Source organism: Dermochelys coriacea, chromosome 8 (assembly GCF_009764565.3).
Source record: "Dermochelys coriacea isolate rDerCor1 chromosome 8, rDerCor1.pri.v4, whole genome shotgun sequence".
Lineage (NCBI taxonomy): Eukaryota > Metazoa > Chordata > Testudines > Dermochelyidae > Dermochelys > Dermochelys coriacea.
The window spans coordinates 24,653,829-24,669,083 of NC_050075.1; the positions used below are offsets into that span (position 1 = coordinate 24,653,829).

The following is a 15,255-nucleotide window of genomic DNA, read 5'->3' on the forward strand; positions in this document are numbered from 1 at the left end:
CTGAGACTCAATATAATCTGGATGCAGGACAGAATAGGGGTCTGCTTTAGTGGCACTGATGGATGATTTTCTCCTGTCATTGGACAGAGGACAGACTTGCATTTTTTACCCTCCTGGACCTTTCTGCAGTTTTCTCTCTGGTGAGACACTGGTATAAGTGGCAGGAGTCCAGGGTAATGCACTAAAATAATTTGAGTCCTTCCTGGGATGGACGGACGGATGGACGGACACACACACACACAGAATAGTGATGGAAACTGCACCTCCACCAGACCCCTGCAACTATGAGGTTCCACAAGGATGAATTAGTCAGATGAGAGGGACTCAAGTGCCAATAATATGCAGGTGACACACAGCACTACTTATCCTTCACCACATACAGCCATACCACTATCAGCCCAGTGCTTGGATGAGATCAGCTCATGGATGAAGAAAAGCTGGATGAAGCTGAACCTGAGCAAAAGAGAGGTGATGCTGGTGGGCAGACTAAAGTATTTTGAGGAGTTTGCAGTGACAGTGCAGTCTCCTTGGATGTGAACCTTCACTCAAGTCACTCAATTCAGTCCATAGTCTTGAAGTACTCTTGGATTCCTCACTGATTTTCAGTTCTCACATTGAGTAATAGTATCTACCATCTCTGGTTGGCTAGGAGACTCTGTCCCATCCTGATGAATGAAGACCTCCTCTGATGCAATGGAACTCTCAATAATAAGAGTAAAACTCATTTGTGAGGGAGTCAGAACCTTCTCCAGGGGTGGTCCAAACTATGGAATGAACTCCCCCCAAGGAACTAAGGACTATCACAAATCTCACCACTTTCTGCTCCAAGTGCAAGGCTCATTTCTTGACCTTGTCTTGTCTTATATAAATACAGAGCAATGGGTATATATTACTTACCAAAACAAAACACTCCACTCCATGTGATTCTTTCTCCGGTGAGAGGATGTGTAGTCATGGTGTTTAATGCGCTCATGGAAAGCACTCAGATACTGTGGAGTTGAACATGGTATAAACATGTATATAGAATACAAGCTTAGGCTCCTAAGTCATTTAGACACTTTGAAATGCACCCTCTGCCTTTCTCTGTAATTAATCTATCTGGAAGCATTCACTTGTATACTTAAAAAAATTGCTGTGTGCATGGTCAGTTCCCAAACAGTCTTACTTTTACCTAATTAAAACAATTTTTTACTTGAACCAGCAAAACATTACTCCTATAGAAGACTAATTAGATGTCAAATTTCAACTTTCAAATGTCTATTTTATTTAGATCAATGTCTAAAAAAGTGTTTTAGAATTAATAATTAAAAAAAAATCTATTTCACCTTCTTCCAATTTTAAGAAGGCTGTAAGGGTTTCCCTCATAATTTTGGACAAAAAACAAATTTGATCTGAAGAGGTGAATTTATGAGAAAATTATTAGCATCTGAAAAAAGAGTAATAAATTAAATCATTCTGCAAACTTAACTGTAAGCTTCCATTATTAATAAATAAGCTATATTGTGTAAAAACATGGTGATTAATGTTTTATTAATAAAGATCTTGCTCACACAAAATAATTTTTAGGCCCTTAAGTCTCCATATCTAAATGCACAACTATAGGGAAAATGTATCCAATAATAGAGTATCTTACCACAACAGTAATCTGTTATGGAAACATTTGAATTGCTTGTCATATTACAGTATCTTGCCTTGTTTCCGATTCTGTATTGAATATAAAAAGAAAAGGAGTACTTTTGGCCTTAGAGACTAACAAATTTATTTGAGCATAAGCTTTTGTGAGCTACAGCTCACTTCCTCGGATGCATGCAGTGGAAAATACAGTGGGGAGATTTATATACACAGAGAACATGAAACTGGGTGTTACCATATACACTGTAACAAGAGTGATCAGGTAAGGTGAGCTATTACAGCAGGAGAGCAAGGGGAGGACGGGACCTTTTCTAGTGATAATCAAGGTGGGCCTTTTCCAGCAGTTGACAAGAACGTGTGAGGAACAGTGTGTGTGGGGGGAGGGGAATAAACATGGGGAAATAGTTTTACTTTGTGAAATGACATATCCACTCAGCATCCGATGAAGTGAGCTGTAGCTCATGAAAGCTTATGCTCAAATAAATTTGTAAGTCTCTAAGCTGCCACAAGTACTCCTTTTCTTTTTGCGGATACAGACTAACACGGCTGCTACTCTGAAACCTGTATAGAATATGTTTTATTTTTATATTATGCATAAAAGATACAGCTATAGTTGCAAATATAAATAGAAGAGCGCTGTTCTGCAAATTCTTAAGTGTCAACATGTTTTGTACCCAAACTGTGAGCCACACATTACCATTGCCACATTGGGGGATCAGAAACTAAGTTTGGATTTATTCATTTTATGCTTTCATTGCTGTGTGTGTATAGGTTTTCTCCCAGCAGAAGTGGCAGGACGGTTGACTTCAAAAAACCACAGATCTTTAGGGGAGGGGGCATACCAGCGGTGAATGGGAGCAGGGGTGGAGTAAGTGTACCGTTTCTTTAAATCTGAAGTATGACAACAGCTGGAATGGCAGGGGCAAATTCTAGGCCTAAAGATGTGCAGTGAAGCAGAGAGTGAGGGAGGAGTTTTAGGACTAATACCTTTTCCTTTATTCTAATACAGTTCCAGCCCAATGTTAAAAGAAAGCCACGCCACTAGCATTGTTACGTGATAGGGGCTGCTACCATTTAACGCTACTTCAGCTTGCATCAAGTTCCATGGCAGCATGACAATGAAACTGTGCTGTTATGGCCTCCCACAACAGTTGTTTTTGCCATAAGTCAGAGGTGTGGGAGGTTTTCCTCATCACCTAGTGCCCGAGTACCATGCTGATTGTGGCATTACACATATAAGTAGGTAAACAGATTACGGGTGGGGGACCTGCACAAATTAATCCTGACTCAATCAGCATTAACCTGTGCTGGGCCAACAATCATAAAGAGAGAGTCCAATTCCTCCAGTTCCGTGGAGCTGGAGCTTTCTGGCCACCATGAATAGTTTACTTAGGTTCAGGAGCAAAAAAGAGAACTCACAGTAGAACCATCTTCTCCCCTTTTCATTCCTGCTCTGTCATAATGCGGAGGTTTCTGCCCCCTGCAGCTTACACAATTCAGAATATGGACCAAGTCTTATTCTGTATTTATGAAGAGCTATGTAAAGATACAACACTATATATTATAATAATAATAAGTTATCAATAACACAACCAAGTTATTGTGGCTGGTGGGACAATTTCTCCCCCCCATTTAATATTACGTTACTGTAGAATTGAAAGAACAGCCCCATCAAATATATATTTTTGTCTGTCTCACAAACTCAGGCAGAAGCTGTGTAACAAATGGAGGAGGGCCAAATAGTCTGCCAATGTTGTATCACAAGTGCTTGGCTCAGTCTTAGTGAGGGAGCCACTTTATATATATTAAAAGCTTGCTTTGCTTTGCCCTCTCTCCACCTCCTATGGCAGCATGGTCATTCAGCCATCAGTTACCATTCTCCAGCTGTAGGCAATGTGGGAGCTATATAACACTTCAGGACTGTCACAAGCAAGGATAAACCTTAAAGGTCTAATAGCTTTAAAGGCTGTATTGTGATATAAAGGAGCCAGAACAGGAACAAGGATCTTATTTACATGGAATTTTACAAGCATGGACCTTGATCTTTAGCTACATGTATACCATACATCGTCTAAACTGGAGAGGGGTTTCTTCATTGACAAATAAATAGAGCTGGTCAAACACTTCAGATTCTGAAAAATGTTGACAAAAAAGGACACATTTTTCGTACAGAGTTTTCTCATTTCCCAGTTTTCCCATTCATTCACAAATGAATTTTGTGATCTGAAAAGACACCATCTTTGCCCCTTCTTTAAATATAGGCACATGCAGAACCATTTCCCTTGCAAGGTGAACGATGGGGGAGGAAAAAAAATAGTAGGCATCTCCTTTCTCCAGAGATGAACGGATCCTACATTAGCCACCTGTAGCATTTTTATAACAGCAAATATTGGAATCCTGTGGGTTTTGTATCAATTTTGGTACTTTAACACATGAGCTGCCACAATCAGACATCAAGAATTATAACATTCAAAAACCAGTCAGAGAACACGTCAATCTCCTTGGTCACTCGATTACAGACCTAAAAGTGACAATTCTTCAACAACAAAACTTCAAAAACAGACTCCAACGAGAGACTGCTGACTTGGAATTAATTTGCAAACTGGATACAATTAACTTAGGCTTGAATAAAGACTTGGAGTGGATGGGTCATTACACAAAGTAAAACTATTTCCCCATGTTTATTCCCCCCCCCACTGTTCCTCACATGTTCTTGTCAACTGCTGGAAATGGCCCACCTTGATTATCACTACAAAAGGTCCCCTCCCCCGGCCCCACTCTCCTGCTGGTAATAGCTCACTTTACCTGATCACTCTCCTTACAGTGTGTATGATAATGCCCATTGTATATAAAATCTCCCCACTGTATTTTCCACTACATGCCTCCCATGAAGTGAGCTGTAGCTCACGAAAGCTTATGCTCAAATAAATTCGTTAGTCTCCAAGGTGCCACAAGTCCTCCTGTTCTTTCAGTCAGATTAGTCACCTAGATGGATTTCCATTTCATAGTTCTGGTTCCAAAAGCTTCTCTCAGGAAGTTAGGAACTTGTCTGCACATGTCCATTTGTCTCTTGCACCTCCTTTAGGCAAACAAGAAACTCATTCACTTTCAGGAGTATTGTTCTTCTAGTGACTCAGATGTGTTATTTTTCATCACAGTTTTAAAGATGTTCCATAAGGTGATAACATTGACAGCTGGAGAGTGAAACTGTGCCTCCACATTTACAGCATTGCTATCCAAAGCTCCAGCTGTTGCCAGTTTCCCAGCTAGTCAGTTCAATTTTCTTACCAGGTTTCCAAACTTTTGGTCTATTAAGGGCCAGATCGACAAAAAGGACCTATTCTCAAAGTTGCAATGCCTAACTTTAGGTGCCGTGTTGCCTAGTGGACAGCACAGCAGATGCCCAGGCTCCCTACAGAGTGCATGGGAGAGTTATGCAACTAAGAATAGGATCCGCAAAAGCCAACAAGTTGAGCAAAGAGCTGCCTGACCTCACCAACAGGAGAGGAGAGAGGCGAGGCCTCAGGCCTACCCCTCAGAGGAATTTAGGCACTTAAGTCCAAGTCAGAAGGAAGTGCCTATCTCTGCTGGGTATTCACAGCCAGGAACTCTTTGCTAGAGTTTGGCACATAAGCCTTTTCTTGTAAAAAATGGAGGAGGTGGTGCCACTAGCTCCCTTAATTAAATAGTCATTAGGCCAAAGAAGGCCCCAGAGAATAATGCTGTATCCTAGTGGTTAGAACACTTACCTGGGGTGTGGGAACCCCCTGTTCATGTCCCTGCTTCAATGACTATTTATACAAAGTGGAACATAGTCAACAGACAAGGCTGAGAAACATCCCAGAATAACTCACAGCCCCAGGGCACTTTCTGAGAAATGGGAGATGTGAGTTCAAACCCCAGCTCTACACCAGGTAAGCAATCCCAGCTCTCCCACATCCTGGGTGAGTGCCCCCACCCAGTGCTTAATTTGTAATGAAAGAAGTGCCAGGGCTCAAGCAACTTTTTTACTTTTATAACTGACATGGCAAGCCCAGAGGTGCCTGAGCTATGAACTGTCAAGCCTAGGGGTGCCAGGGCTCAACCCTGGCAGGCCCTGCCCTAAACACTGAGCTACAGATTGTAACAGCATTTCCTCCTCTAGCATGCCAGTCAAAACAAGGAAATGCTCCTCCAGACAGCACTACTAAAGTAGGGCCTCGTCTTGCAACTACTACTCACATGAGAAGACCTTACTCACACAAATAAACTATCAAAGTCAATGGGATGGCTCATATGATTAAGGATAGTTCATGTGAGGAGGAGTTTCAAATTTGGGCTAAAATCACTGTGTAATTTGAATTCTCTCTGTCAAATACTGAGATGTTTTTGACTGTCTGCTCTGTCTCTGTCCATAGCCTTCTCTTTGCCTTTACCTGTCCTGGCCTGAAATAGAGAGACATGCATTATGCCCAGTGAATTTATCTCATAAGATTTTAGTTAATTTAGTTTGCTCACATGTTGCATACAAATATTTCTGACCGAATAAGTGATCTAATATTTTTTCTGTATGATGGACATACCTAAAACGATTTTCCAAAAGTATGCACCAATTTGGGGTGTCTCAGTTTTGGGGAGACCAACATGGGGAAGCCTTAGGCTTGATTTTCAAAAGTTGGCATCTGCAACGCCCACCAAATTCCATCAGTCATGGGTCCTCAGGACGTCTGAAAACTCAGGCCCTGGGCATATGAAATTGAGGCACCCAAAGTCAGCAGCCACATTGGAAGACATTGGTCTAACTGTGTTAATGAATTAAATATACTGAGGTAGTGTACGTCCCCATGATCTGTAGCAGTGAAGGTCTCTTAAGGGGAACAAGTGGAGTTTGGCTCCGCCAGAGAAATGGAGAGTTAATCGAGAAACCTGCTGGTAGCTCCTGCCATATGGACACAGCAGGATTGGTGAGAGAGGGAGGCCACTAGTGTCTTGATCACTGCTCCACTGACAGCCTGACTACTGGTACTAGTTAGAGTTGGATCAAGAAGCGAGAATACTAATTATGTCCAATTTCTGTAGAAAGCATTCTCCCCTTCATCTGACTCATGTCCTGACCCACCCTGAGTGGCCTTGAGCTTCCACTTTGTGCATTAAAAGCCTTGTTTCGAACTGGACTGAAGAGAACACAACATTGCAGTACTTAATTTGATTTATAAGAAAATGTGTGCTCTATTTAAGCAATAAGAACAAGGTGCAGGCATTTCTGGGGATTAATGAGTGACTGGGAGGAGCCAATGGCACTGCAGCACAGAACTATTAATCCCCAGGAAGTGCCTTGCCTTGAAGTAGCTGTTATTATAAACTAAAAAAGAAAAAGCCAAAATTGGGTTTATGTATTTTTATGTGAGATATAGTTTCAGTTGATATGTACAAGACCTTTCTGGAGAATTAATGCCCTGTGCTGTAGCCATCATCTCAAGGTTCAATTGGTTTTATGATTTCTGTTTGAACACTCAGGGTGTGAACAATCTACGGAGGTGCTCTTGCTTTTATTTTGGAGCAACTGCTTTCTTTCCTTATGCAGAGGTGAAAAGATATTATTCCAGGAAGTGGTCCTGATGTAAGTCAGGGGATATAAGTAGCCCTGCAGTGACTATAACAAAGTCTCACAGCAGAGCCAAAAAAAATTGTTAAGACAGAGGTGTTTACATATTTAATACTAATGGAAGCATGTTTGCTAAAAATGGGTATTAGTGGTGTTTAAAGGCTAAATGCAGTTTTAATGTTCTGACTAGAGTGGATGCACATAAAAGCTGTAGAGAACACACCAGCGAAATCAAGTGTATTAGAGAAATAGGGGGACATTTCAAAGTGGTGGGCCTGGCATCCTGATTAGCAATCCTGAGAGGGAATAAAACCCCATGGCATAGTAGCTTTGATTTTTCTGATTTTTCTATTCTATACAGTGAATCTCTTTAATACTTAATACACTTACTATGATGTTAATAGGTTAGATAGTCCCTTTCTCACAAAATTTCATGCAAAAAGGTCTCTGAATGATAATAGATCATTAATTTTGTTAGCAATTATATGGTTTAGAGCATTTTTACCCTTTTTTGTTGAACCCAAAACTTCAAGGGGGGATTTGTTAATAAACAAATCAACTGGTGGACTACATATAATTAAAGAAAGATCTCTACTGTGACATGAACATTCACCTCCACCAGCCTCATAGACTCTCACTGCATTGGGTCTATCAATGGGAACTTAAATATATTTGCTTACAGCCTCAGTGAAGGAAATGTACTTTAAACAACAAAATGTTACAAAGAATTAGTCTGCTTTGATCAACTGACTTGTTTTCCCCTCCTATTACTATTAGGAGACACAACATCTAGTTGTTTTATTTATAACAGAGCTAAATGCATGCATGCTAGTGATATAATTTAGTGGCTTTAGAAGAAGTAATAATATCACTGAAAGATAGGCCTGATCTTACTTTCCTTTAGAACTGTCTATATTAACAGTTATTGAAGAATAGGACCCTTAATGATCCAATCAATAATACCTATCATTACAACATTAGCAATGATACATAAAGACTAGTATTTAAAATGGGATAGCACCAATCCTGGCAGAAATAGCATGTTTCCTAATGCTCTGGTTTAAAGTCTGTGTATAAATAGTTCCATGCAACCCCCCAATAAAGACCAGTATTAAACAAGGAAACCAGCTTTGAAGGGTGAACATATACATATTAATGGGGGCTTCAAGAAACCCTATGATAGGTTGAAAGGCCTTGTCACAGTTAAATCTGTTGGGAAAGGTCAGAAAACAGCCTACTGGAAAATCGTAGATTTTTTTTTTAAGTTCTAATGATGCAAAAGCTGCATGATAATCTCTCTGTGAACCACAAAAATAATAAAAGCTGAGGCCATTTCTAACATAATCTCTATCAGCAAGATGCCAGCGCTTTTCCAGATTTCCTAACGGGTCCCTGCTAATTCCATGCCAAAACTAGCAGTGGATTTCTTCCTTTTAATCTCCCCTAATGCCTTATTCGATTATTGTCACTGCTCTCCGACCGTGCACCGTCCCTTCAAACTCTAATTCCCCAACTGAAACAGCCAGACGAGGCTGAACCTCGGTGTGGAAATCAAACACACACACGCACAAAAGGGTGCAGAACCAGAAGAGGGAGAAACCAAACAACTCCATCCGCCCCACTGCACTTTTAGATCAGAAACCGCAGGGAGAGCGGAAAAGATGGGCTCTGGAACTTGCTCCAGTTGACTAGGCAGAAGGCTATCTGGGAGTCCTGGCCGCAGTGCTGAAGCATGGCTTTGCTGTTCTCTTGGGTATGCATCGCTATCTGGTGAGTAAGCTCTTCAGCAATACTAAAGACAATCAAAGACTAAGCAACCCAACTCCCCTGCCCGGGGTCGAGTCAGTGGGGGAAAGAGGGTGGGTGGCGGGGTGTACGTTTCCTGGTGTGTTTCCCTGACGGCCCTGGCTAAAGAAAAGCAACCGTTGACTTTGCACGGAAAGGGAAGGAGTGGCTGGATGATGGCATTGTTGGTGTGTTAATTGCAGTATAGACAAGGCGCTGGGGAGCCAGACTGATGAAGGGAAACTGTACTCTGAAAACATCACCCGAATTCTGGATAAGTTGTTGGATGGATATGACAACAGGCTCCGACCTGGATTTGGAGGTAGAGGAAACCCAGTATCTTTAACGGTAGCTCTCCCCTCCCCTTGTGTCCTATCTGTTGTTGAAAAGTAAATCGATCTTAGAGATAGGGAAACAGGTCCATGCCCTGGATTCCTACCCTCTTCTCCTATGGAGAATCACACCAGTGGAAGGTGTCCTCCCACCCGAGCCCCCCTTCCATATAGGTGCGTCTCTTCCAAACAGATATCGGGCGGTTTGCAGAAAGTTTGCACCTGAATTACCCCTTCATAATGGAGTTCTTTACAGGAGAAACAACTGCTTGTGATTTACACAAAAGCTTAGAAATCCAGAAGCAGGAGGTCAAAGTGAAAACCGGTCCCTGCGTGCACACCGTTTGGTTTGCAATGCACTAGGGAACAAGTTCTTCAACGGCAGCTTTGCTGTGCCCCGGGGGGGGGGGGGGAACGGGGGGGACGCTCATGCACTAGACAAGTTGCTGGGTAGGTATGTGCACGGTTGAGTGAAATCCTGGCGACAGCATGCATCTCTTTATTTCGGACCCTGGCAGTGCTCAGAGCTTGTTTGAATGTCCGCTAGGTGCTGTTACAGAAGTCAAAACGGATATCTATGTGACCAGCTTCGGCCCCGTGTCAGACGTGGAGATGGTAAGACTCAAACCTGTCATTATAAATTACATACCCCAGGGCCCCAGTCACAGTTCCCTGTTCGACGTTCTCGCCACACGAACCGTGGGATCTTTCCAGCACGGGAGCTTCGCTTGTCTCTGGCCCTGGTCTTGTTTTTCAGGATTCATTACGGTGGCATCTGAGTGGACTGTCATTAAAGCAGATTACTAGGTTTAATCTTTTTGACAATCTCTGTCTCTGAGGGACCGAGCAGAGAGCATTTTACTGTTGGGTTGCATATAGCTAGTTCCACAATCGTGTCAACCTAACGGGTCATGCAATTAAGGCAGCATTTGCAAGGAAAATTTGAGAGGAATGTGTTGCAAATAAGTTTGTTTCCCCAGCGAAAGCATCGAGAGCAAGTGTTGATTTGCTGAGCGTTGAATGAAAGGAAGGATTGGTTAAAGATGCATAAGCACCATTAAGAAGATTGTAGGCATATGTGCCACAATGCATAGCTTTACAGCAGGGCTGCCTGTTAGGAAACAGTAAAATAAAGACATGAGTAATTCAGGAAGACTGATAAGCTCAACCTTTTCCTTTTCTCAGTAGAGCAGTCGAAGCTATCAGGCGTGGCACCCGAATACAGGTAGCTGCAGACTCCCATAACAGTTATTCGTTTACAACAACGTGCATAGAAACCAATAGCAAGAGTTTAAACCACTGAAACTAAACCATTTTCCATGCTCCCCAAATAATCATGAAGCATATTTTCATTCTAGAAATGGTGTTCGCTCTCCAGCTATGAGTCACAGTGGCTGTATATTGTCTAACCTGGGTGGTTACTGTTAGGTGTTTATATTTGGGCTTCTGAGTAACTTATTTAGGTGCTTAAATATGGATTTAGGAGACTAACTTTAGACACGCCTACTTGGAAAAGTTTAGACATGAACATTAGAAAAAAGTTTTTGCAAACATTAATTTGCAATAGTACTGTGAAGTAACTTGACATGCTGTGTAATCACACTATAATGAATATGTATAAGATTTTGTAGCAAATATGCAAAATAATTTGCATAAGAGATATTTAGGGTGTCTTTTTTGTTCACTGTCATTAAGTACTGAGAGTTTATTTTAGCAATTATAAAGCATATAAAATGAGACATTTATGTCTCCTTATGATTGCAGTAATTTGTATTATATATATAAATAAATTATATACATAAATGTTTTGTGAGAACAAAATGAACTTTCTTTGTATTCATATCAAATTATCTGTTCAATGATTAATTTGCAGCTCTTTATTAAAATAGTAAGAAAATAACATTTTTCTCATAGACTGACTTTTTTTTTTTAGCAACTACTTGATAATAGGATTAACACGATTAAGCAGTGGTGAATGAAATGTGGTTACCATGTGTGTTGTCCTCCACTGAGTTATAGTAGGTCAGTACTAGTGTTGGCCACAACCTATGATTGATTTGTTTTCCTGTAGGAATACACAATGGATGTTTTCTTTCGGCAGACATGGACTGATGAAAGGTTGAAGTTTAGTGGGCCAACTGAAATTCTTAGATTGAACAATTTAATGGTCAGTAAGATCTGGACACCAGACACCTTTTTTAGAAATGGAAAAAAGTCAATTGCTCATAATATGACAACTCCTAACAAACTTTTCAGAATTATGCAGAATGGAACTATTCTCTATACGATGAGGTAAGATGCTACTGTGCTACTTCCCGTTTAACTTGTTTTCTTCAGCTAATGAAGGAACTGAGTACAATTTATTTTAATGTATTTTAGACTGACCATTAATGCTGATTGTCCCATGCGGCTGGTAAACTTCCCTATGGATGGACATGCTTGTCCATTGAAGTTTGGGAGCTGTAAGTTTTGTAAAAGTTTCAGATTTTTTAATATATATTCATATTTGAACAACAGGATGTAGGGCCCGTTAGTGACTTTAAGAACTTGAAAATGGGGTCTTAGGGCAGTCCTTAATGGGAGTTAACTAACTATAGGCCCATATTCCACATCAGAATCTGCTCATGCATACCACTAGGACCAGGACTTTGCATAGTCAGAGGAATCCAAGCTAGTGGATCTCATAGCAAGCTCATGGCTATAAATTGTATTGTTTTTTGTTATTCTGACACAGCCAAGTCTATACTGGTACCTTTTAAACAAATCTTTTGTTTTAAGCAGCGAAGAAAGATTATCATCACATGCCCTCATTTATTAAAGAAACTGGTATATTTTGAATGAAGAAATATGCTGAAATGACCGCTTGCAATCAACAGACTTTCTGCCCTCAGCTGGAGGGAACCACCCCTCCACTGTGGGCAATAGCAGAGTGAATGGGATACTCTCAGGGCCCTGACAGTCTCAGAGAACCACATGGGGGAGGTACACATCAAGAAGGGGCTTATGCAGAGAAAGGGGGAACCATCATCCTAGGGAGCCATAGTGTTAGCTTATGTTTATTAATAAGGCCCTTTAATGGTAAGTAAATGGGTGGTGGTTGTAGTCTATATAGCAAAGGGGGGAAACAAATACAAAGGCCATGAGTACAGAGTCACCTTTTATTTATTGAGGGAAACAAGACAAATATTAAGGGAGCACAATGCATTATGAGTTGATAGGGAATTTTAAAATTAGAATAAAAAAAGAACCTTAACATAATTCAAAACCCTCAAGCTGAGGCATGTTGTTAGTCTATGTTATAGGTTCTCAACCAGGGCATGACTGCCTTCTACCCTTCTTAGGTTGCTAACTGGGAGAAAAGGGTCCTGTGTAGATGCTAGCTACATGGGAGCCAGGGTGGAAGAGGAAGGTTGAGAAGGAGAAGTTATTATTACTATTACCCTCATCCTTCCTCTCCCGTCCTGTTTGTTATGCTCAGGAGTTGAATCTTAATTAGAATTGAATTTTAATTAGATTAGAATGAGTTTGTAATGGTAGGAACCAAGTCTCCTTGTTTGTACAACACCTACCATAGTAGGGCCATCGTATTTATTTTGGCCATTGGGGACTACTATAATATAATTAATACTATCGATTCTCTCCTTCACAATACCCCAGATGCCTATCCAAAAAGTGAAATCATTTACACATGGAAAAAAGGACCTCTATATTCAGTAGAAGTACCACAGGAGTCTTCCAGTCTCCTCCAGTATGATCTTATAGGACAAACAGTGTCTAGTGAAACAATTAAATCTAACACAGGTAAGACATCGCCTCATGTAGAATTGACACATTATAAAAGACTCATTGGAAACCAACTAAATTGCTCTCGTTTTTATCTCTTAACTGTTTACTCTTCTTCCCCTAACTAAAATTGCTGAAAAGTTTTGTTTGTTTCCTGCAAAAGACTGATTTTCAACATATTGCTCATAGGTGGGCAAAGTTTAATGTAACTTCCAAAAACACTGCTTTTTCAGTAGCAGAATAACATATCAAAGTAATAACTGATTCACCTTTTCCCTTTATCTCAGTTGATTCACTTTAGCTTCTATTGATCAGCTAAACTTTATCATATAGCAGGAGGCCCATTATTCGCCACTGCTTTCCTCAAAACACAGCATATTAATTTAAGACATTCCAAAGTTTACTCCAGTAATGTTCTTTCATATATTGCCAAAATAATGCTGACATACTTGTCTCCTAACAGGTGAATACGTAATAATGACAGTTTATTTCCACTTGCAAAGGAAGATGGGCTACTTCATGATACAGATTTATACTCCCTGCATTATGACAGTCATTCTTTCTCAGGTGTCTTTCTGGATTAATAAGGAGTCTGTTCCAGCTAGAACAGTTTTTGGTATGCTGTGTTAAAGTCTCTGCAACAGCTCATGTCATCATTCCATTTATTCATCACCTTTCATTGCTTGTTTGTTGCAGGTGAATATTCACTTCAGCTGCTCTATTTTCATCTGCAAAGGAAAATAGGCTACTATCTCATTCAGATATATATTCCATGCACCATGACTGTAGTCCTGTCTCAAGTTGTGTTTTGGATCAACAAAGAATCTGTTCCAGCAAGAACTGTGGCTGGTATTAATATTTTTACCATTAAATTAATTCGTTGTGTTGAATCCACAGTATTAAACAGCTACTATAATGTGATGGGAATTTGTTTTTAAGTAGAGAAAGAAAAAGCTAATGGATCCCAAGGAACAAAAATAAATAATTATATTGAAACCAAATCAATAATGTTAAAAAAAATCCTATTAGGAACATAATTCTGTTCTCAGAAAATTTACATAGTCAGTTTTGACCGTTTCTGCTATGTAATGTCCATAGACATTCCAGGCATATGTGCATGGAGAATTTCAGAGTTAAGATCCACCATTCAGATTTGAGAACAGAAGTTTTCCCTTGGTTTGTATTCTGTTAAAACCAATACTTAGATTCAAAGAAAGGTTTTGCCGATAAAATTAATGAAAAGTAAATGTATAGTGTTAAATTGGAGAAGTCTATGAAAAGTTATGTTAAAAGAGTGACAAAATGCAAACAAAAACCCCATTACAAGCTCTCTTCTCTGCTTGTCTCTCATGACACTGGGCCTCCTTCTCTCCAGTGACTTGGGTTAATGGGTGGACTATCAAGTTGTATATTTTGGATCCTCCTCTCTCATATATATATATATATATATATATATATATATATATATATATATATGTCTTTGTAAGTTAGACTCTTCTGTTTACTTCATTCTTAATTTTGGACCTGTACCATGCCCATCAGCATCAAAGACAAAACTTCCACCAACCAGATGGTTGAGAAGGACTGGAGTATACTTAGAGCTGGACAAAAAATTCTCATCAAAAATATTTACAGTGAAAAATGGAGAAAAATTGTAAATTTTAATGCGTTTTCCCCATATCATTTTTCAACCAGCTCTAGGTATATTATTGTAAGTTCCTTGGAGCCCAGTCCTGTAGTCTTTGTATAGACCAAACTCCTGTATTTGCCTTTTATACTAAGACTGCAGGATCTAGAGTCATATTTTCAAAAATTTTGGTTGCCCATCTTCAGGGGAGAGGAGGATTGGTTTTTATGGGTCTCACTTAACTGCAATGGAACTATTAATATATGTACAGCTACTTATGTGCATGTTAGAGCCAATGGACACCTTGGGCCCAATTTTTAGAAGTGCCAAGCGCACACAACTTTCATTGACTTGAAATAGAGTTGTGTGTGCTTGTTCATTCTTACAATCCCAACTGCAATTGGGCACCCTAAAAAACAAAAACGTGAAACCCAAAATTAGAGGCCACTTTTGAAAGTTTGGAGATTAATTTTTATTTTCTTAAGCATTCAGACAGAACTGTAAAGAATAAT

The 15,255-nt window shown here is 40.0% G+C and overlaps 1 protein-coding gene across 2 annotated transcripts in view; it reads left to right on the plus strand.

The window, feature by feature from the left end:
• Window positions 1-8,746: 8,746 nt before the first annotated feature.
• The window catches only part of GABRA6 (gamma-aminobutyric acid type A receptor subunit alpha6), a 31,491-nt gene continuing 24,982 nt past the window's right edge, over window positions 8,747-15,255 (plus strand). For both annotated transcript variants that reach the window (XM_038413137.2, XM_043491053.1), the window contains exons 1-7: window positions 8,747-8,986; window positions 9,205-9,323; window positions 9,881-9,948; window positions 11,405-11,625; window positions 11,713-11,795; window positions 12,991-13,134; window positions 13,580-13,732. In XM_038413137.2, the coding sequence (XP_038269065.1) occupies window positions 8,949-8,986; window positions 9,205-9,323; window positions 9,881-9,948; window positions 11,405-11,625; window positions 11,713-11,795; window positions 12,991-13,134; window positions 13,580-13,732 (826 nt within the window). In that variant the 5' untranslated portion in view covers window positions 8,747-8,948. The remainder of the gene's footprint in view (window positions 8,987-9,204; window positions 9,324-9,880; window positions 9,949-11,404; window positions 11,626-11,712; window positions 11,796-12,990; window positions 13,135-13,579; window positions 13,733-15,255) is intronic.